The 23,206-nt window shown below is 43.7% G+C and overlaps 2 protein-coding genes across 4 annotated transcripts; one reads left to right on the forward strand and one right to left on the reverse strand.

The window, feature by feature from the left end:
* Positions 1-3,482: 3,482 nt before the first annotated feature.
* Positions 3,483-14,177, reverse strand: ndufa7 (NADH:ubiquinone oxidoreductase subunit A7). Of its 3 annotated transcripts, none has more exons than XM_070860845.1 (4): positions 14,079-14,177; positions 9,705-9,754; positions 8,768-8,917; positions 3,483-3,846 (listed from the first exon to the last, which is right to left on the reverse strand). In XM_070860845.1, exons 1-4 carry the CDS (start codon positions 14,127-14,129, stop codon positions 3,714-3,716), a joined length of 384 nt encoding a protein of 127 aa, XP_070716946.1. In that variant the 5' UTR covers positions 14,130-14,177; the 3' UTR covers positions 3,483-3,713. The 3 variants fall into 3 exon arrangements, with proteins under 3 accessions (XP_070716946.1, XP_070716947.1, XP_070716948.1); XM_070860846.1 differs by having other exon boundaries at positions 3,483-3,781; positions 14,079-14,176; XM_070860847.1 differs by having other exon boundaries at positions 3,483-3,778; positions 14,079-14,153.
* A 312-nt stretch (positions 14,178-14,489) lies between these two features.
* Positions 14,490-21,213, forward strand: rps28 (ribosomal protein S28). Its single transcript, XM_070859850.1, has 4 exons — positions 14,490-14,554; positions 15,830-15,877; positions 16,608-16,757; positions 21,105-21,213. Exons 1-3 carry the CDS (start codon positions 14,516-14,518, stop codon positions 16,728-16,730), a joined length of 210 nt encoding a protein of 69 aa, XP_070715951.1. The 5' UTR covers positions 14,490-14,515; the 3' UTR covers positions 16,731-16,757; positions 21,105-21,213.
* The last annotated feature ends 1,993 nt before the right edge of the window (positions 21,214-23,206 follow it).

Genomic DNA, 23,206 nt, shown 5'->3' on the forward strand with positions numbered 1-23,206 from the left:
ATTATGTGTGACTTGGAGGGGAACATGGAGATGGTGATGTTCCCATGCACCTGCTGCCCTTGTCCTTCTAGGTGGTAGAGGTTGCGGGTTTGGGAGGTGCTGCCGAAGAAGCCTTGGTGAGTTGCTGCAGCATCTTGTAGATGGTACACACTGCAGCCATGGTACTTCGGTGATGGAGGGAATTAATATTTAAGGTGGTGGATGGGGTGCCGATCAAGCGGACTGCTTTGTCCCGGAAGGTGTTGAGCTTCTGGAGTGTTGTTGGAGCTGCATTCATCCAGGCAAGTGGAGAGTATTCCATCACATTCCTGACTTGTGCCTTGTAGATGATGGAAAGGCTTTTGGGAGTCAGGAGGTGAGACACTCGCTGCAGAATACCCAGCCTCTGACCTGCTCTTGTAGCCACAGTATTTATGTAGCTGGTCCAGTTAAGTTTCTGGTCAATTGTGACTGCTAGGATGTTGATGTTGGGGGATTCGGTGATGGCAATGCTGTTGAATATCAAGGAGCGGTGGATCAGATGCTCGCTTCTTGGAGATAGTCATGGCCTGGCACTTGTGATGTCCTGGGGCTGTGATGATTGACCTCCAACAATCACAACCACCTTCCTTTGTGCTAGGTATGACTCCAGCCAGTGGAGAGTTTCCCCGATTCCCACTGACTTCAGTTTTACTAGGGCTCCTTGATGCCACACTCGATCAAATGCTGCCTTGATGTCAAGGGCAGTCACTCTCATCTCACCTCTGGAATTCAGCTCTTGTCCATGTTTGGACCAAAGCTGTAATGAGGTCTGGAGCCGATTGGTCCTGGAGGAACCCAAACTGGGCATCGATGAGCAGGTTATTGGTAAGTATCGCTTGATAGCACTGTTGACGACACCTTCCATCATTTGGCTGAGGATTTAGAGTAGACTGATGGGACGGTAATTGGCTGGATTGGACTTGTCCTGCTTTTTGTGGACAGGGCATACCTGGGCAGTTTTCCACATTGTCGGATAGATGCCAGTGTTGTAGCTGTACTGGAACAGCTTGGTTAGAGGTGCGGCTAGTTCTGGATCACAGGTCTTCAGCACCACAGCCGCGAAGTTGTCGGAGCCCAAAACCTTTGCTGTATCCAGTGTGCTCAGCCGTTTCTTGATATCTTGTGGAGTGAATCGAATTGGCTGAAGACTGGCTTCTGTAATGGTGGAGACCACAGGAGGAGGCCGCTATGGATCATCCACTCAGCACTGCTAGCTGAAGATGGTCGAAAACGCTTCAGCCTTGACTTTTGCACTCACGTGCTGGGCTCCGCCATCATTGAGTGGGGATATTCATGGAGCATCCTCCTCCTGTTCGTTGTTTAATTATCCACCACCATTCACAACTGGATATGGCATGATTACAGAGCTTTGATCTGATCCATTGGTTGTGGCATCACTTAGACTTGTCTATAGCATGCTGCTTTTGCTGTGTAGTATGTATTGCAGCTTCTCATTGGAACCTCATTTTTAGGTACGCCTGGTGCTCCTGGCATGCTCTTCTACACTCTTCATTGAACCAGGGTTGGTCCCCTGGCTTGATGGTAATGGTAGAGTGAGAGATATGCCAGGCCATGAAGTTACAGATTGTGGTGGAATACAATTCTGTTTCTGCTGATGGCCCACAGCGCCTCATGGATGCCAAGTTTTGAGCTGCTAGATCTGTTCTGAATCTATTCCATTTAGCATGGTGATAGTGCCACACAACATGATGTTGTCCTCAGTGTGAAGGGACTTCGTCTCCACAATGATTGTGTGGTGGTCACTACCACCAATGCTGTCATGGACAGATACATCTGTGACAGGTAGATCGATGAGGACGACGTCAAGTAGGTTTTTCCCTCGTGTTGGTTCTCTCACCACCTGCTGCAGATCCAGTCTGGCAGCTATGTCCTTCACGACTTGGCAAGCTCAGTCAGTAGTGGTACGACCGAGCCACTCTTGATGATGGACACTGAAGTTCCCCACCCAAAGTACATTCTGCTACTCAGTGCTTCTTCCAAGTGGTGTTCAACATGATACTGATTCATTAGCTGAGCGGTGGGGTGGGGGGGTAATCAGCAGGTTTCCTTGTCCAAGGGGTCCAGAGTCAATGTTGAGGACTCCCAAGGCCACTTCCTTCCGACTGTGCCACCACCCCTAGTGGGTCTGTCTTGTCCCAGTGGGACAGGACATAACCTGGGATGATGATGAAGGAATCTGGGACAGTGGCTGAAAGGTATGATCCTGTGAGTCTGACTATGTCAGACTGTTGCTTGACCAGTCTGTGGGACAGCTCTCCCAATTTTGGCACAAGTCTCCAGATGTTGGTGAGAAGGACTTTGCAGGGTCGACTGGGCTGGGTGTGCGTTGTTGTGTTCGTAGCCAGTGCCGAGGTTGATGCCAGGTGGTCCGTCTGGTTTTATTGTTATTATTGTTTTTTGTAGTGGTTGTGTACAACTGGGTGGCATGTTCGGCCATTTCAGAGGGCAGTCAGAGTCAATCACATTGCTGTGGGTCTGGAGTCATATATAGGCCAGACCAGGTATGCACAGCAGATTTCCTTCCCTAGAGGACATTAGTGAACCAGATGAGGTTTTACAACAATCCAGTGCCATTACTGATACTAGTTTTTTTATTCCAGATTTATTTAATTAATTGAATTTAAATTCCCCAACTGCCGTGGTGGGATTTTATCTCATGTCTCTGGATCATTAGTCCCAGGCCTCTGGGATTACTAATCCAGTGACATTACCTCTATGCTACTGTTCCTGGTATGTATTGAACCTGAGCTCAGCTCACAAAATTAAACATCAATCCAGTTTACACTGCCATGCGTTTGTCAGAGTGTGGTATGACTCTAGTGTAACAAGGTGACAGTAGTCTCCTCCATAAAGTATTGGACTATTACGAAAATCAAACCCTCTGTGGCCAAGTACAGTTTAATTCTAAGACTGGGACAGCTGATCGGGCTTGAGATCAGAAGATGCCTGTTTTTTTTCCATCTCTCACTCCACAACATGAGCCCGACAAACCTCAGACATACCCTGAAGTGAGCAAGCCCATCACTGTAGGTACAAATGGCCAGTGAATTCTAAGATACAGTAATTTGCAGTAATGTCAAATCAATTAAAAACTGAAATGAAAACAGAAAATGCTGCAAATTACAGATGCTGTTGGATCTGTTGTACAAGAACAGGTTAACATTTCAGGTATCAAACTAACTGACGAAGGGTCATCGACCCAAAACGTTAACTCTGCTTCCTCTCCACAGATGCTGCCTGACCCGCTGAGATTTCCAGCATTTTCTGTTTTGATTCAAGATTCCAGCATCCGCAGTCTTTTGCTTTTGTAATGAAAAATATGTTTTCGCTACTACCTTTATGGATTATAAAAGGTACAGGAATTAGAACTGATGTGCGGCTGGCTCCTAGATGCAGAGGAAGAATGATTATATCTTTATAAAAGTGCACAAAACACCATGTTGTTTGTTAACATGAACATTTACTGAGCCGGTTAACATGAGAAGAGGAGCGCATAAGTTCCACAAAGTGACAGAATCTCAGGGTGCCCATCCAGTGCTGTAAGCTCCAGGGGTCATTTACTCAGTACCTCAAACTCCTGCACCTCAATACTGCACACAAAGGGTCAGAGTTCACCACAATTCCAGCCAATCATCCTCCAGGTCACAGATAAGGCTGATCCGTGGAAAGCTTCAACTTGACTGCCTGTCCAGGCCGAACTGGCTTCTTAACAGTGGTGGTAGCTTCAGTGTCTTCGCTGCTGGAACAATGAAAGTGAGTTCAGCTGACTTGTGGACCCTGATGTAATTCAGTTCCAGAGATGTACTATTTAACAGATAATAAATTGCAAGGTCATCAATTCTCATCAATGTCACTCTGCATAAATTCAAGACTGATTTCTAAATCAGACAAGGTTCATTCTAACTTGTACTGCCTATGTGGACAGAAAGAACACAAGTTTATTATATATAGTACAAAGGCACAAGCATTTTTGTGCATTCATATTTAACACAATGCTGGGAGGGAGAAAAGTACTGGCAAATAATTGGAATAATTAAAGTTTTTTCAAAGATACAGGTCTGCAGAAATCAGGAGAGCTGTTGGAAGTTGTATGCAAGGTTTAACAGATAATGCCACAAGTTTGCAGATGACGCTCAGTTTGGAGGCATAGCAAGTTGTTTGGATGGGAGCAGGAAGTTACAAAGGGACATAGACAGACTACATGAGTGGTCAGAACTATGGCAGATGGCATTCAATATGGGGGAAGTGAGAGATCATCCACTTTGAATCTAGGAAAAACAAATTGGAGTATTTCCGTAATGGTGAGAGAAGAGGAGTTGTGGAAGAGCAAAGGGATTTGGGTGTCCATGTGCATAGAGCACTAAAAGCTGGTGCAAAGGTACAAAAAGTAATCAAAAAGGCTAATGGAATGTTGGCCTTTATGTGAAGGGGGTTGGAATACCAAAGTGAGGAAGTGATGCTTCAGTTGTACAAAGCCTTGGTCAGGCACCATCTGGAGTACTGCGTTCAACTGTGAGCACTAAACCACAGGAAGGATACATTGACCTTGGAGTGGGTAAAGCGCAGATTCATCAGAGTAAAACCAAGTTCAAATTTGAGGGCAAATTGTATAAACATGCTTTGTATTCTCTTGGAGTTTAGAAATTCATGATGATTAAATCGAAGTCTTGCAAATGATAAAGGGATTCGATAGGGTAAGATACAGAGAAACTGTTTCCTCTAAAGCATAATAAAATTAGAGCAAGGCCCTTTAGGGGTGAAATCAGGAAGCACTTTTTCCACACAATGGGCAGTGGAAATCTGGTACTCACTCCCCAAAAGCTATGGCTGCTGGGTCGATTGAAATTTTCAGGATGAGATTAATAGATTTTTGATAGATAAAAGTTATCGAGGGATATGAGCAAAGGCAGTTAAATAGAGTTAGGTAGAGATTAGGCTATAGACCAGGAAACTGTTGGAGTCCATTATTAAAGAAGCAGTAGCAGGACATTTGGAAAAATATAATTCAGTCAGGCAGAGTCAGCATGGATTTATGAAGGGGAAGTCATGTTTGACAAATTTGCTGGAATTCTTTGAGGATGTAACGAAGAGGGTGGATAAAGGGGAACCAGTGGATGTGGTGTATTTGGACTTCCAGCAGACATCTGACAAGGTGCCACATAAAAGGTTACTCCACAAGATAAAAGTTCACGGGGTTGGGAGTAATATATTAGCATGGATAGATGATTGGCTGACTAATAGAAAACAGAGAGTCGGGATAAATGGTTCATTCTCGAGTTGGCAATCAGTAACTAGTGGGGTGCCGCAGGGATCAGTGCTGGGACCCAACTATTTACAATCTATATTAACAACTTGGAAGAAGGGACCGAGTGTAACGTAGCCAAGTTTGCTGACGATACAAAGATGGGAGGAAAAGCAATGTGTAAGGAGAACACAAAAAATTTGCAAAAGGACATAGATAGGCTAAGTGAGTGGGCAAAAATTTGGCAGATGGGAGTATAATGTTGGAAAGTGTGAGGTCATGCACTTTGGCAGAAAAAAATCAAAGAGTAAGTTATTATTTAAATGGAGAAAGATTGCAAAGTCCTGCAGTACAGCAGGACCCGGGGTACAGCAAGTGATCAGGAAAATCAATGGAATCTTGGTCTTTATTGCAAAGGGAATGGAGTATAAAAGCAGGGAAGTCTTGCTACAGTTATACAGGGTATTGGTGAGGCCATACCTGGAATACTGCGTGCAGTTTTGGTTTCCATATTTATGAAATGATAAACTTGCTTTGGAGGCAGTTCAGAGAAGGTTCACTAGGTTGATTCCGGGGATGAGGGGGTTGACTTATGAGAAAAGGTTGGGCCTCTACTCATTGGAATTCAGAAGATTGAGAGGTGATCTTATTGAAACATATAAGATTATGAGCATACTTGACAAGGTGGATGCAAAGAGAATGATTCCACTGATGAGGGAGACTAGAACTAGAGGGCATGATCTTAGAATAAGGGGTCGCCATTTAAAGCTGAGATGAGGAGAAATTTATTTTCTCAGAGGGTTGTAAATCTGTGGAATTTGCTACCTCAGAGAGCTGTGGAAGCCGGGACATTGAATAAATTTAAGACAGAAATAGACAGTTTCTTAAACGATAAGGGAATAAGGGGTTATGGGGACCCGAGTCCATGTCGGATCAGCCAACATTGTATTAAATGGCAGAGCAGGCTCGAGGGGCCGTATGACCTACTCCTGCTCCTATTTCTTATGTTCTTATCCATGATCTAAGTGAACGGCAGAAGAGGCTCAAGGGGCTTACTCCTGATCCTATGTTCCATGAAACTGGTTGGGAGACAGGAAGCAAAGAGTAGGAGTAAATGGGTACTTTTCAGAATGGCAGGCAGTGAATAGTGGGGTACCGCAAGGTTCTGTGCTGGGGCCCCAGCTGCTTACATTGTACATTAATGATTTAGACGAGGAGATTAAATATAGTATTTCCAAATTTGCGGATGACACTAAGTTGGGTGGCAGTGAGAGCTGCGAGGAGGATGCTATGAGGCTGCAGAGTGACTTGGATAGGTTAGGTGAGTGGGCAAATGCATGGCAGATGAAGTATAATGTGGATAAATGTGAGGTTATCCACTTTGGTGGTAAAAACAGAGGGACAGACTATTATTTGAATGGTAACAGATTAGGAAAAGGGGAGGTGCAACGAGACCTGGGTGTCATAGCACATCAGTCATTGAAGGTTGGCATGCAGGTACAGCAGGTGGTTAAGAAAGCAAATGGCATGTTGGCCTTCATAGCGAGGGGATTTGAGTACAGGGGCAGGGAGGTGTTACTACAGTTGTACAGAACCTTGGTGAGGCCACACCTGGAGTATTGTGTACAGTTTTGGTCTCCTAACTTGAGGAAGGACATTCTTGCTATTGAGGGAGTGCAGCGAAGGTTCACCAGACTGATTCCCGGGATGGTGGGACTGATATATCAAGAAAGACTGGATCAACTGGGCTTGTATTCACTGGAGTTCAGAAGAATGAGAGGGGATCTCATAGAAACTTTTAAAATTCTGACGGGTTTAGACAGGTTAGATGCAGGAGGAATGTTCCCAATGTTGGGGAAGTCCAGAACCAGGGGTCACAGTCTAAAGATAAGAGGTAAGCCATTTAGGACCGAGATGAGGAGAAACTTCTTCACCCAGAGAGTGGTGAACCTGTGGAATTCTCTACCACAGAAAGTTTTTGAGGCCAATTCACTAAATATATTCAAAAAGGAGTTAGATGTAGTCCTTACTACTAGGGGGATCAAGGGGTATGGCGAGAAAGCAGGAATGGGATACTGAAGTTGCATGTTCAGCCATGAACTCATTGAATGGCGGTGCAGGCTCGAAGGGCCGAATGGCCTACTCCTGCACCTATTTTCTATGTTTCTAATAGGTGCAGGATTAGACCATTCGGCCCTTCGAGCCTGCACCAACATTCAATATAATCATGGCCGATCATGCACTTCAGTACCCAATTCCTGTTTTCTCTCCATACCCCTTGATCCCTTTAGCCATAAGGGCCACATCTAACTCCCTTTTGAATATATCTAACGAACTGGCCTCAACAACTTTCTGTGGTAGAGAATTCCACATGCTCACAACTCTCTGAGTGAAGACGTTTCTCCTAATTTCAGTCCTAAATGGCTTACCCCTTATCCTTAGACTGACCCCTGCTTCTGGACTTTCCCAACATCGGGAACATTATTCCTGCATCTAACCTGTCCAATCCTGTCAGAATTTTTACATGTTTCTATGAGATCCCCTCTCATTCATCTAAATTCCATTGAATATAAGCCTAGTCGATCCAGTCTTTCTTCATATGTCAGTCCTGTTATCCCGGGAATCAGTCTGGTGAACCTTCGCTGCACTCCCTCAATAGCAAGAATGTCCTTCCTCAGATTAGGAGACCAAAACTGTACACAATATTCAATATGTGGCCTCACCAAAGCCCTGTACAACTGTAATAAGACCTCCCTGCTCCTATACTCAAATCCTCTCGCTATGAAGGCCAACATGCCATTTGTCTTCTTTACCACCTGCTGTGCCTGTATGCCAACTTTCAATGACTGATGTACCATGACACCCAGGTCTCGTTGCACCTCCCCTTTTACTAATCTGTCACCATTCAGATAATAATCTGTCTTCCTGTTTTTACCACCAAAGTGGATAACCTCACATTTATCTACATTATACCGCATCTGCCATGTATTTGCCCACTCACCTAACCTGTCCAAGTCACCCTGCAGCCTCTTAGCATCCTCCTCACAGCTCACACTGCCACCCAGCTTAGTGTCATCTGCAAACTTGGAGATATTACATTCAATTCCTTCGTCTAAATCATTAATGTATATTATAAACAGCTGGGGTCCCAGCACTGAACCTTGTGGTACCCCACTAGTCATTACCTGCCATTCTAAAAAGGACCCGTTTATTCCTACTCTTTGCTTCCTGTCTGCCAACCAGTTCTCTATCCATGTCAGTACATTTCCCCCAATACCATGTGCTTTAATTTTGCACACTAATCTCTTGCGTGGGACCTTGTCAAAAGTCTTTTGAAAGTCTAAATAAACCACATCCACTGGCTCTCCATTGTCCACTCTACTAGTTACATCCTCATCCAACAACCCTGTCACCTCTAACTCCTTTCCTTAGCCTATGTTACGTTCCAAGAGCTCACCGTACGATGAGTTTTCTGCGACTAACCTGGCTGCTTGTGTTCCTGCTGCTAGCGCTTTCTGTGGTGACCAAGTGACAGTAGGTGGTCTTGTCTCTCGACGACCATCTCGCATACAGTAGTAGTTATTTGCAAATTTATGGCTGGGACCAACCGGGAGATTTGGCGGAGCTGGGCTTCTGAAACAGAGCATTTCAAAATTCTGTTGTTACAAAAAAGGTACTTAAAGGTGAACACAATATCTCATAAAAGGCCACATTGAGAACACCCACCATACTTTCACCGGAGGGAAGGAAATTCAAACACGTCACTCTGTACCATTCTCTCACATGTCACAGTAGGTGGTTACACAGCAGCACATTGCTTGCTGCCCTCTTGCAATTGGGGAATGGTTCCTTGAAAACAAAAATCTGTGGGACTGATTTCCCTTTCTCGGCCCCTTCTAGTACAGGTATCAAGAATTGGTTTCTTTTGTACCTTTTTCTAATTTCTGTTCCTTAGCTATCAGGAAAAAACTATTTAACTATTTCAAAATACTATTTAATATGTTCTTCAATCATTCAAAACGAATCTAATAAATGTCTCGAGCACTGAATTTCAGGAAAAATATATTGGCATCAAAGGGGTAACAGCATAGATTCACTCGTCGAGGTAAGGGATACTGCGGAATGGGACAGTTGCCCATTTCTAAGTCAGGTACAGCCAAGGTTAGATACAGAGTGAAAATCCCTCTGCATCGCCCCATCAATCACTCCCAGGTAATGTACAGTCAAAGTTAGATAGAGAGTGACGATGTCACAAAACTGTCACATCAAACAGCCTCATATCAGATACAGCACAAATAAAACACAGAGTAAAGCTCCCACTACTCTGCCTCATCAAACACACCCAGGTCAGGTACAAGTCATTAAATCTACCAAGAAGTTAGATTCTGACGATCACAGCTTAGTTTATTTTGTGTGTTACCTGGAAGCAATTTCAGTGTATCGAAGCTGCAACTTCGCTTGGAGATTCCTCTGCAGGAAAAATAAAGACAAGTCAGTGCACAACCATTTTGTAATAAGGCTGCACTTTTTAGGGCTGGGGTGTTGGATGTAAACATCAAAGCTTCAGGCGGCTAAACACTCAGATCCAGAAAGACCAAGCACAGAATAAGAAACAGGAGCAGGTAACGTAGCTTTAATTCTGATGTGCAAATGCAAAAGACTTAAGAATGTAATGCTCAGCTGAATGTTGTCTTGATAACCTAACAAATAATGGTCATTGTATCCTCTCCCCATATTCTTCTCTCTCCTAAAGTTGGTGTTTTGCGCTGTGTATGGTTCCACAGACCACAGTAATGCTAAAGTACCTCAGGTGGCCATTCTTTGAGTGTAAGTTTGGAGAGCGAGTATTAGTGGAACACAAAACTCAGCATCTTAAACCATTCAATTAGACCATGGCTGATCTGTACCTTCCAAATCCATTTACCTGGCTTTGATCATAACCCTTCATACCCTTACCTAACAAAAACCTGTATTTACAGACCACGGGTTAGAGTGCAGGAGGGAGGTGGAGGGGATTGGAAAGAAGCTCTCTGCTATTTGGCAGCACCTGATTTGTCTGTCCTCATTCGAATGTCCCATCATCCCTCCCTGTCTGAAAGTCAGTTACATTTGTGCAGGGGAAGGGGGGCAAGGTGCATCTTTTCCCCTTACCCCACCCCACACCGCTGTCTGCAAGTGATGTCTTGTGGTTATAGGTGAGAGTCAATGTTCATGGCAGGTTACCAGACATCATTATAGCACTCAGAAATCTGAGAATGTCCACTGCCTTTTCTTCAAGGCTGTCGTGTCCTTAGTATAGTAGCAGAATTCAACTGCAGAGGAACCTTTGAGGAATATATTTATCCCAGCAGCCTATTTACACACACACACACAAAATATATATGATCGTCAATCTGCCATGGTATTATACATAGGGAGTCAAGATCGAGTGTAGTCTTCAGGTGAAACAAGGTTAGATAGTGGGGGGGAAACAGGACCAGGGCTTGCAGATGTAATTCAGCCATACAATTGGTCCTTATTTTTATATATTTAAATGTATTAAACAGCTAAACATAGAACAATTGTGGAAGCAGAGAGCAAGTGTTGCTTGGAGCACAGCAGATGCACTGCAGTACAGGATTAAGATACATATTTGAGACATTACAGCATTACCGCTGACAGGAGAATTTCATTTTAGTGTAACAAATTTTACAGACAGTTCCCATTATAAACGTGAACACAGGAATTAATAATGAGGAAAATGATCACAAAACTGTGACAAAAAACATAACAGCAAATAAGGTATACATGCACACCAGTGTTTTATTATATGGTTATTAAATACAATATGTATATATTTAGCCCAGCAGCCAGTGTTTTATATATACAGTATGTATATATTTACCCCAGCAGTTTTATTACATGGTTATTATTTACAATGTGTACATATTTATCCCAGTAGCTTAATTATATATTAACAATGTACAATGGATAAGTATTTACATCAGCAGTTTCATTATAGAGTTACTATTTACAGTGTATGTGGAAGAAAATGATCTAAGCCCTATTTTTAAGGAAAGGGTTAAGTTCACTTCTTGCTGAGTTAATTAAATTAGTGGAGCTAGAAAAGAAAACACCCAAACCTCTCAGATCTTGGAACAAAGAACGTTGTAAATAAATGACTGTCTAGTGTTTACATGAGTTTCCAGATACCCTGCTTATCAGAAAACGGACAAGGAGAAACTATGGAAGGACAAGATAAAAGTCTGCCTCCTGAAATGACCTTTGTATTTACAGGATGTATGATTAATGCTCATATGAGGTGTTTTAGATAAAGTTCTTGCTTTGATTGCATTTACAAGAATGTATGATTAATGTACTTGTGTGGTGTGTTTTAGATTCCTGTTTCAACTGTATAAAGATAGAGCGGGTTTTCTTGTAAAAGTCAGAGTTTTGTCTCAGTGCGGGCTGAGCGGACTCTCCGAGATATCTTGTTAGGAAATAAAATTCTCTCGAAGCACGGCTCTGAAAGCCTCCGCCTGAGTTAATTTAAGCTAAAATTTCCTCGACAGTGTATACATATTTACCGGAGCAATCAGTGTTTTATTATACATTAACTATAGCCTTCAGCTGCCTGAGGAAAAGTGTATTTGAAGACCAGGCCCTCAAAACTGCAACCAGGCTCATGGTCTACAGGGCTGTAGTAATACCTGCGCTCCTGTATGGCTCAGAGACATGGACCATCTACAGTAGATGCCTCAAGTCGCTGGAGAAATATCACCAACGATATCTCCGCAAGATCCTATAAAATCCCCTGGGAGGACAGGCGCACCAACATCAGCATCCTCGTCCAGGCTAACATCCCCAGCATTGAAGCACTGACCACACTCGATCAGCTCCGCTGGGCAGGCCATATAGTTCGCATGCCAGACACAAGACTCCCAAAGCAAGTGCTCTACGCAGAGCTCCTTCACGGCAAATGAGCCAAAGGTGGCCAGCGGAAATGTTATAAGGACACCCTCAAAGCCTTCCTGATAAAGTGCGACATCCCCACTGACACCTGGGAGTCGCTGGCCAAAGACCGCCCTAATTGAAGAAAGTGTCTCCGGGAGGGCGCTGAGCACCTCGAGTCTCAACGCCGAGTGCGTGTAGAAATCAAGCGCAGGCAGCGAAAAGAGCGTGCAGCAAACCATTCCCGCCCAACCCTTCCCTCAACGACTATCTATCCCACCTGTGACAGAGTCTGTGGCTCTCGTATTGGACTGTTCTGCCACCAAAGAACTCACTTCCGAGGGACTGCCAATGATAATGATGATGATGATACATTAACTATATAATGTATTTATTTACCCCAGTAGTTTCATTATACATTAGCTATGCAGTCTGTACATATTTACCCAGTCAGTTTTTATTATATATTATACACAATGTATATATTTACCTCAGTAGTTTTAGTATACATTAACTATTTATAGTGTGGATGTATGTACCCTAGTAACTGGTGTTGTTACATATTAACTATATACAGAGGAGAGAGTTAGGGCACAGAAGAGGCGAGGGCCCAGGGGCAGCACAGGCCAGCCCACACTGCGATCTATGGATAGTAGGAGCATGTGTGTGCACAAGGTCTGTGCAGCAGAGCTTGGTCCCCAGTCGCCTTGGTTAATTCTTGCCACTGGATCAGGACCTAGCTCTGTCAAGCCCGTGTGGGAGCTGGTGTGCAATAGCCACCCCACATTAAAAGAATCCAAACACAGGCACCTTTCACCCTTCAATATGTAGTTTGGGACCTGGAATGTCAGGTCCCTCATTGAAACACGTGAACTCATCCCTTTTTGGTGTGGAAGCAGGTCATCCTCGACATGAGGGACTGCCTAATACTAAGTCCTATATACAATGTATATATTTACCACAGCAGTGTTAATATACAGTAACTATAGTACATATATTTATAACTGGCGTTGTAATATATTATCTACATACAGTGGAGATATTTACCTCAGCAATCAGTTTTATTGTACATTAACTGTGTATGTGTGTGTATATTTACCCCAGCTTAACAGCGTGGCAGCCTAGCCCAGCAGTCTGCGCAGCCCCCGGCCTGCGAGCACCATCAGAGCAGGCCGGGGAGCAGAAGGAGCAGTGCGGCAGCCTAGCCCAGCAGTCTGCGCGGCACCCGGCCTGCAAGTACCAGCGGAGCAGGCCGGGGAGCGGAAGGAGCAGCGTGGAGTCATACCACTCCAGGGAGCAGCACGTGCTGGAGCAGGAGAGCATCGGCAGTGAAAATGGATGTCACCAAGGTACAGGTCGGTGATTGGAGCGTGGGCAGGTACAGCAGGAGCGGTGAGGTCGGGGCGAAGGAGCAGCGAGAGACTGTAGAGGGACGTGATTGGGGCCCAGGAGAGGCGCGGGCCCAGGGGCAGCCCACACTGCGATATGTGCACACTAGGTCCGTACAGCAGAGCTGATCTCCAATCGTCTTGGTTAACCCTTGCCACTGGACCAAGACCTAGCTCTGTCAAGCCCATGAGGTGGCTGGTGTGCAACGGTCACCACACGTTAAAAAAAATCCACGCACAGGCATCTTCCACCCTTCGGGATGTAGTTCCGACTTGGAATAATAGGTCCTTTATTAAAACATCTGTGAACTTTTTGACGTAGAAGCAAGTCATCCTCGATTGGAGGGACCGCCTATGATGATGAGTATACAGTTACTATACACACACATATAACATAATATATACGAGAGAGAAAGAGAGAGAAAGAAAGAACGCTGGTGCTGTTTCTATTATCTAGAGACAGCGGATATATTTACCCCCGCAGCCCAATTCCGCAACTTCTGAATAATCTTTGTCGCCGACGCCATCTTTGTTGTGAAGGACGAACGCGCAAAGCCTGACGGATCGAAATAAAACTATTTTAAAAATTATTATTTTAAGATTCGCGTGACGTTATTTCGAAACGGTCTGGTGAATTTATAATAAAATAACTTTAAAAAAATGAAATCAGTTCTCAGGGGAATTCTTTTGATCACGTGTCAAAATACGGGCACGGAATTCTGGGAGAAAACGGCCGGTTTTTAAAGTTTATTTTGAATTTGAAGCGGATTTAACCCCTGGGCCCGCGCGGGTTATTAAAATATAAAACGGTGCGGCGGAGGATGTGCCCGCTCGGATTTAACGCGGTCTGTCGGTGTGGCTATAAATAGCAGTCGCGCGCCCCACGTGCTCCTTTTCCACAGCAGCCGCCATCATGGAGGGTCCGCGGACACAGACCGTCAAACTGGCGCGGGTAAACGGGGCCGCGGCCACGGCGACGGCGCAGCGCACTGTACCCGGGCAGGGCGAGAGCGCGGCTCCGCGGGCTGGGGCTGACTGCACAGACAACGCCTGTCCGCCCGTCAAATCGACGCGGCTGGACGGCAGGCTTCACCCGAGGCGCAGGCCGCTGGGGCCTCCCGGGCCGGCGGTTCGCTGCCAACCCTACTCGCCCATCCCCACCGTCCCGGCTTCATGGCAACAGCGCCTGGTGCTGCCCTCCACCCCCGGCCCCCTGTGCGGCCCTCTGCCCCAGCCTGTTGTTTTTTAAACCCAGTTGTTGGCCGTGGCTGTTAGCCCGAGACTAGGGGTTACCGCTCGCCCTGGCTCCGCGCCTCGCTGGAGGCAGAGTCGCGCCCCGCTCAGTAAACACACTGCCCGATGTGACGATACATTCAGAGCACGAAGGTCCCGGGTTTGCTCTAAACCGGGCCTGCCGAAAGCTCCCATTAATTGACCAGAAAACACTGGAAAGAAGCCACAGATTCACTTATTAAAATGGCTCCTGGTGGAAAATACTCTGCACAGAAGTTCCAGTAATTATTTCAATTTAGGCTGCTTGGGTGTGTATCATGGAGCCTGAAGTCACACAAAACTTACAGTAACATCACTATTCATTTGCAAATATTTCAAGCTGCAGATACCAATGATCTAAAAGTATTGTGATGGACTTTATCCACAAATGGGGCAATAGTTCTAGGAACAGCCCTTTATAGAACTCCAGCCAGGCCAATAACATTCCAGAACAACCCTAAAATTAAGAACTATACATGCAAATAAATGGAGATTCCTCAGCTCCATGAGTTGCATTGTCAGACCTGAAGGGCTGGAGTTTGCATATCCTCCTTTGAACCATACTACCTTTCCAATAACATTTAGGTTTTTTGTATCAAATGTCCCACAGAGAAGGGGAAGTGAGCTGTTGGCTCGAGGGTAGAATGGAAGACCTGTAGTGGGGTTCGGGAGTGTGTAGAATGAAGATTTCTGGAGTCTGCCATTGGTGCTGGAGGAGCACTGAAGGTTGCAGCAGTAGGTGGGGCTAGGTTGTGGAGGGATTTATAAACCGATGGGGATTTTGTAATTCAATGCATTGAGCAGAATGACAATGTTTAGCAGAATGCCGTACATCCAAAGTTACTGCTTGATAGTAAAATTATTGATTATCCAGTAAAGTTATTGATTGTCCAAATGCATGTACACAGTTTACTGCAAACTGCTTTCTGTTACATGAGTTTTTTTAAAATTATAGGTTACCAAAGTTCTTGGAAGGACTGGCTCCCAGGGACAGTGTACTCAGGTAAGGAGTTTATATTAAGATTAGTCATTCGATTACTGTAGTATTTTATAAAACTGGAATGTGAAATGTGGAAGCAGTATGATTTTTAAAAAAAACATGGGTCTGCGGCTAATGAGGCCGCAGTGATCTTTTGATAAAGACTGCATGTGTGCTATCCGAAAAAATACCTGCATCTTCCTGTACGTGGATAAACTTGTCTTCAAGTTCAGATTAACGCATCACTTTAGGTTAACAAAAATCTATCTAAGATTTAAAATTAATAATTAACCTAGCATCAATTGCCATACAGCTGTTTCGATCTGCCCCCCCCACCCCCAAGTTAATCTTCCAGTGAAGATTGCATTTTTGTCACAAGCAAAGAATCTAAGCATCCACTATACTGAAACATGCAGCTGAACCTAAAACTTTTCTTGGTCTTGTAGCACGAGGCAGACCCAAAGAAAAGTGCTGTTGCCTCTGCTCAAACTGTACAGGTACCAATGTGAATGTTTGATTTCTCGCCCTAAGTTCTAGCCTCTTGAAGATAGTTTCCAGATTTGGGGCAGAATTGACCAAGGTGAACTAAGAGGCTCTTATTTTAGGATCCTTGCTGTCAGCAGAGGATGAAACAATGTTTTTCTGTGTGTTCACCACTACACAAGACAGTTCATTAGAAACTGGGCCACCAGAGTGAAAATTAATTTGTTTAAAGCCAGTGCTTGGGTTGTAATCCAGACTAATTTGACTTTAGGTCCGTGTGGAATTTATGGATGACAGCAACCGATCCATCATCCGAAATGTGAAGGGACCAGTCCGCGAAGGAGATGTGCTTACACTTTTGGAGTCTGAGCGTGAAGCAAGAAGGTTACGATAACAAGTGATTCCCCGAAATTTAATTAAGGTATTCCATTACATCGGTCTCTGATTCTATCATAGTGGTAGGATGAAGATTAAATCTCTCAATGTGCCTATAATCAATTCACAAACTGCTGTGTACAAAGACCAGCTGCTCCTTTCTGGGAAGCATGTTGTGGAGAGAATCTTTAGCTACTACATTGTGCAACACCTGCGTTACTACTGCTGCTTCCTGACGTGCAGATCTTGTACTGCTGGGACTTACTAAGACTGAATATTGGCACGGCATTTTTTGTGGCAGTTTACTGATCCCTGGCAGAACAATGAAATAAATACTTCGGTTCTGTCTTCACGGAAGAGGACACAAATAACGTCCCAGAAATGCTAGGGAACCAAGGGTCTAGTGAGCAAGAGGAATTGTAGGAAATTATTATTAGTAAGCAAATAGTGCTAGAGAAACTAATGGGACTGAAGGCCGATAAATCCCCGGGCCTGATGATCTACATCCCAGAGTACTGAAAGAGGTAGCCATGGGAATAGTAGATGCATTGGTTGTCATCTTCTAAAATTCTATAGATTATGGACCGTTCCTACAGATTGGAGGGTGGCAAATGTAACCCCACTATTTAAAAAAGGAGGGAGAGAGAAAACGGGGAACTAAAAGACTGGTTAGCCTGACTTCAGTAGCAGGGAAAATGCTGGAGCTATTATAAAGAATGTGATAACGGCACACTTAAATAATATCAACAGGATTAAACAAAGTCAACATGGATTTATGAAAGGAAAATCGTGTTTGACAAACCTACTGGAGTTTTTTGAGGATGTAACTGATAGAATAGATAAGGGAGAACCAGTGGATGTAATGTATTTGGATTTTCAGAAGGCCTTTGATAAAGTTCCACATAAGAGGTTAGTGTGCAAAATTAAAGCACATAGGATTGGGGGTAATGTATTGGCAGGGATTGAAAATTGGCTAACTGACAGGAAACAGTAGGAATAAACGGGTCTTTTTCGGGATGACGGGCAGTGACTAGTGGGGTACCACCAGATCAGTGCTTGGGCCCCAGCTATTCACAATATCTATAAATGATTTGAATGAGGGAACCAAATGTAATATTTCCAAGGTTGCTGACGACACAAAACTAGGTGGGGTTGTGAGGAGGATGCAAAGACCCTGTAAGGTGATTTAGATAGGTTGAGTGAGTGGGCAAACACATGGCAGGTGCAGTATAATGTGGATAAATGTGAAGTTATCCACTTTGGTAGGAAAAACATAAGGACAACGTATTATTTAAATAGTGATGGCTTAGGAAGTGTTGATGTACAAAGGGACCTGGGTGTCCTTGTACACCAGTCGGTGAAAGCAAACATGCAGGTGCAGCAAGCAGTTAGGAAGGCAAATGGTATGTTGGCCTTCATTGCAAGAGGATTTGAGTACAGGAGCAAGGATGTCTTACTACAGTTATACAGGGCCTTGCTGAGACCGCACCTGAAGTATTGTGTGCAGTTTTTCTCCTTACCCAAGAAAGGATATACTTGCCATAGAGGGAGTGCCACGAAGGTTCACCAGACTGATTCCTGGGATGGCAGGACTGTCGTATGAGGAGAGATTGGGTCGACTTGACCTGTATTCACTAGAGTTTAGAAGAATGAGAGAGGATCTCATTGAAACGTATAAAATTCTGACTATGTTGGATACACTGGATGCGGGGAGGATGTTTCCCCTGGCTAGGAAGTCTAGAACAAGGGGTACGAAATTTAGTACCGAGATGAGAAATTTTTTCACTGAGGGTGGTGAAGCTGTGGAATTCTCTACCACAGAAAGCTGTGGAGGCCAAGGCACTGAATATATTTAAGAGGGAGACAGATAGATTTCTAGACACAAAAGGTATGGGGAAAAGCGGGAATATGGTGTTGAGATAGAGGATCAGCCATGATATTGAATGGCGGTGCAGACTCGAAGGGCTGAATGGCCTACTACTGCTCTTATTTTCTATGTTTATAGTCTAGATTTATATGCTCAAGTCTCTGGAGTGGAACTTGAACCCACAACCTTCTGACTCCGAGGCGAGAATGCTAGTAACTGAGCAACTAGCAAAAAGACAGTATTTAGTTTTTTGGGGAAAACTGGTATTCAACCAAATGTCAGCTTGGTTTGGTGGTGGCACATCTCTGACCTAGTGTTACGGGTTCAAGTCCCACTACTACTTCAGCGCACAATTTTGGTTGCCGTACTTGGAGGGTGATGTAATGAACAACACATTAAACCAGTGCCTGTTTGGGTAGATGAGCAGGGGAGTTCTGGTGTCCTGCTTTTAACCAAAACCGACAGATCAACAGGTCACTTAACCTCATTGCTGTTTGCGAGACCTTGCTGTGCACAAACTGACTGCAAAACATTGACACTTCAAACGTCATTCATTGCTGTAAAATGCTTTGGAACATCCCGAGGATGTAAAGATGCTATATAAATCTACATTCGTCCTTTATCTCTGGGGGCTGGTTGCCTGAGGCTTGTGCATTGGGGGCTGACACCACAAGCATGAGTATTAGCACATGATAAAAGTAACACGAGTTTAAAGTATTTTACCCCAGTGTCCAGAATTCATTGGAGCTAAAGAAACTTTACTGGAGAGTATGTGTTGCAGCTGCACTTCTTAACTTGCTTCACATTTAAATCTTGGTCATTTTTTAATCAAATCACAATCAGCCCTTACAAGAACTTACAAGCTCAAGCACAATAGTGGAAATGTCATGATTATTGGTCTGCTGGATTGGATACTGCACAAGTCTTCCTCAAAGAAGGAATCCAGTGCAAGTATTGATCTGAAAAATATGCAGCATGAATTATCAGATCTCCCAAATGATGTAGAAGCAAAATGAATAATTAAAATCCTCTATGAAATGTTGTATAAATGGTGCATGATTCTAGGACGGTAATGAAATGGGATATCAAAAGTACATACAGCCCATATACATCACATCTTGTATGCCATTTTAAGGATGTCAGCTTTGTCTGCCCTCCATTTGAACCCAGATTCTAGAAGTGCAGGTGTATAGTCCATGACCTTGTCCACTGCTGAGGACCGAGCTGGTGCTGGATTGCTTTGCAGGATGAGCATTATGACTTCTGCATGTTCCCTTGCATCCCGAATCTTTGCCTTGCCAATTTTTTTTTTCCAGCATCAAGGCAAGTTATCTCTTGCTTGTGATAAATTCCAGCTAACTTATCTTGTTACCTTCTAGTTTGCAATCTTTTGATTTATGTTTTTTTTTAAATCCAACTTCTCCAACTCTTGGGTTCTATTTACCTCTACAAATTTTGTCAGATTTGGAAGTTTTTGGTTGTTGCACGATGGGTTTTAAATACAGGTACTGCATACAATGTTCAATAGCCTTCTGGCATGCTGATGAGTGTGTTTTCTATGTTTAAAACATCGAAAAACATTCTAGTCAGCAAAAGATGGGTCAGAAACTTAAACCAAAGAACTTTGATCTGTCTATCTCGAGTTTTGAAGTCTTGCCTACAGTATAATATCTGAGCAGCATCCGATTGACAGCTAGGTTATGTGCACAATTCCTGGAGTTGTGCTTGAACTCTGCTTTCTGATTCACAGGAGTGCTACAAACAGCCAAGCTGCCATTCAGAGCATCTAGGAGTTGTAATTTATAACCATACTGTAAAAGTGAATAAGTGAACTAAATGTAATTATAGTAAACACTTGCACAGGAGGTTTGAGTGGATAAAGATTACATTGTATTTATGGCACAGAAACAAGCCATTCGGCCCAACGGCTCCATGCTGGTTTTTATGCTGCTCACGAGCCAACTTCCACCCTTCTTCTAACCCCATCGTCATCCATCTATTCCTTTCTCCCCCATCTGTTCATCTAGCTTCTCCTTAAATGCACCATTGCTAGTCACCTCAACTACTCATCGTGGTAGTGAGTTCCACATTCTAACCATTGAGTAAAGAAGTTTCTCCTGAATTCCCCATTGGATTTTACTAGTGACTGTCTGTCTTATATTTATGGCCCCTAGTTCTGGTCTCACCCACAAGTGGAAACACCTCTACGTTTTGTATAATCGTAAAGACTTCGATCAGGTTACCTGTCTTTTTTTCTAGAGAAAAGAGCCCCGCATGTTCAAGTATAACCTCTCAGTTCTGGTGTCATCCCAGTAAATTATTTTTGTACTTTGTTCATTTGTTCAGTGCTTCTATTTTTATAATATGGAGAGCAGAACTGTTCCCAATATTCCACGTGTAGTCTAACCAAGGTTTGATGCACATTTAACATCTGCTTTTCAATTCTATACTCAGGTGCTTTCTTTGCTTTTTATTAATGGTCTTATTAACCTACTTTTTGTGATTTTATTTTAACTTGTTTTGCAGATCTACAAAACTGATGCCAACTGAAGCCCCTATCTAAATAACTGGTTATGGACATTTACACGAACAATTTTTTTTGACAAAATGGAAAATAAATTTCTTCGATAAATGAGTGAACTTTAATGTGGAGTTTGTTGTTGGGCCTAATTTATCCTTTTACCAATTGAAACTTTTACTTGTTGAAAGATAATTTTCATGGAAGATGTGTTTGAGCATGGCTTGGTTTTCTTAAAACATTGTAAAAGGTAAAAGAGCAAATCAACATGAGCCCTGGCTAGCATCTGGGAGGGAGGCTGACCCTGGGTGTGGGCTGCATTTCACATTGCCCCTGAGAGTGGAAGCAAGAGATTGCTTTCACAGGGTCTCGCTCCAATAATGTGCATTAAAGAAGAAAGAAAACTTGCATTAATATAGCTCTTTGCACATTCAGGAAGCCCCAATGTGCTTCACAGCCAATTAATTATTTTTTTGAAGCATAGTCACGGTGATGCATAGAAACATAGAAATTAGGTGCCAGGAGCAGGTCATTCGGCCCTTCGAGCCTGCACCGCCATTCAGTAAGATCATGGCTGATTATTCAACATCAGTACACTTTTCCTGCTTTCTCGCCATACCCCTTGATCCCTTTGGCTGTAAGGGCCATATCTAACTCCCTTTTGAATATATCTTAACGAACTGGCCTCAACAACTTTCTGCGGTAGAGAATTCCACAGGTTAACCACTCTGAGTGAAGAAGTTTCTCCTCATCTAGGTTCTAAATAGCTTACCCCTTATTCTTAGACTGTGACCCCTGGTTCTGGAACTCCCTAGCAACAGGATCCTTCTTCCTGCCTCTAACCTGTCTAATCCCGTCAGAATTTTATGTTTTTGAGATTCCCTCTCATTCTTCTAAACTCCAGTGGCTACAAGCCCAGTTGATCCAGTGTCTCCTCATATGTCAGTTCTTCCATCCTGGGAATCAGTCTGGTGAACCCTTCGCTGTACTCCCTCAATAGCAAGAACGTCCTTCCTCAGATTAGGAGACCAAAACTGAACTCAATATTCTAGGTGTGGCCTCACCAAGGCCCTGTATAACTGCTGTAAGACCTCCCTGCTCCTATACTCAAATCCTCTAGCTATGAAGGCCAACATGCCATTTGCCTGCTAGACCTGCATGCCAACCTTCAATGACTGATGTACCATGACACCCAAGTCTTGTTGCACCTCCCCTTTTTCTAATCTGTCACCATTCAGATAATCTGCCTTCCTGGTTTTGCCACCAAAATGGATAACCTCAATTTATCTACATTATACTGCTTTCACCTAACCTGTCAAGTCACCCTGCAGCCTCTTGGCATCCTCCTCACAACTCACATCGCCACCCAGTTTAGTGTCATCTGCAAACTTGGAGATATTACATTCAATTCCTTCATCTAAATCATTGATGTATATTATAAATAGCTGTGGTCCCAGCACTGAACCCTGCAGCACCCCACTGGTCACTGCCTGCCATTCTGAAAAGGACCCGTTTATTCCGACTCTGCTTCCTGTCTGCCAACCAGTTTTCTATCCACGTCAGTACATTACCCCCAATATCATATGCTTTAATTTTGCACACTAATCTCTTGTGTGGGACCTTGTCAGAATACTTTTGAAAGTCCAAATACACCACATCCACTGGTTCTCTCTTGTCCACTCTACTAGTTACATCCTCAAAAAATTCTAGATTTGTCAAGCATGATTTCCCTTTCATAAATCCATGCTGACTTGGACTGATCCTGTCACTGCTTTTCCAAATGCGCTGCTATTTCATCTTTAATAATTGATTCCAACATTTTCCCCATCTTTTTTTAAAAAGTGGTGTTACATTAGCTTCCCGCCAGTCCATAGGAACTGATCCAGAGTCAATAGAATGTTGGAAAATGGTGACCAATACATCCACTTTCTAGGGCCACTTCCTTACGCTGCATCCCAGAGTACTTACCAGGCCCTGGGAATTTATCGGACTTCAATCCCATCAATTTCCCTAACACAATTTCCTGACTAATAAGGATATCCTTAAGTTCCTCATTTTCGCCAGACCCTTGAACCCCTGGTATTTCCGGAAGGTTATTTGTGTCTTCCTT

This window comes from Pristiophorus japonicus, chromosome 18, assembly GCF_044704955.1.
Source record: "Pristiophorus japonicus isolate sPriJap1 chromosome 18, sPriJap1.hap1, whole genome shotgun sequence".
NCBI lineage: Eukaryota > Metazoa > Chordata > Chondrichthyes > Pristiophoridae > Pristiophorus > Pristiophorus japonicus.

What these genes read in the sequence shown, in the direction of transcription:
- rps28 (XM_070859850.1), top strand. Translation starts at nt 14,516, where the DNA reads ATGGAGGGTCCGCGGACACAGACCGTCAAACTGGCGCGG. An exon ending in AGACCGTCAAACTGGCGCGG is followed by an intron (nt 14,555 to 15,829) that starts GTAAACGGGGCC and finishes TTAAAATTATAG; the next exon opens with GTTACCAAAGTTCTTGGAAG. An exon ending in CCCAGGGACAGTGTACTCAG is followed by an intron (nt 15,878 to 16,607) that starts GTAAGGAGTTTA and finishes ATTTGACTTTAG; the next exon opens with GTCCGTGTGGAATTTATGGA.
- ndufa7 (XM_070860845.1), bottom strand. Translation starts at nt 14,129, where the DNA reads ATGGCGTCGGCGACAAAGATTATTCAGAAGTTGCGGAATTGGGCTGCG. An exon ending in TACACTGAAATTGCTTCCAG is followed by an intron (nt 8,918 to 9,704) that starts GTAACACACAAA and finishes GCTCTGTTTCAG; the next exon opens with AAGCCCAGCTCCGCCAAATC. An exon ending in GCAGGAACACAAGCAGCCAG is followed by an intron (nt 3,847 to 8,767) that starts GTTAGTCGCAGA and finishes TCTGTTAAATAG; the next exon opens with TACATCTCTGGAACTGAATT.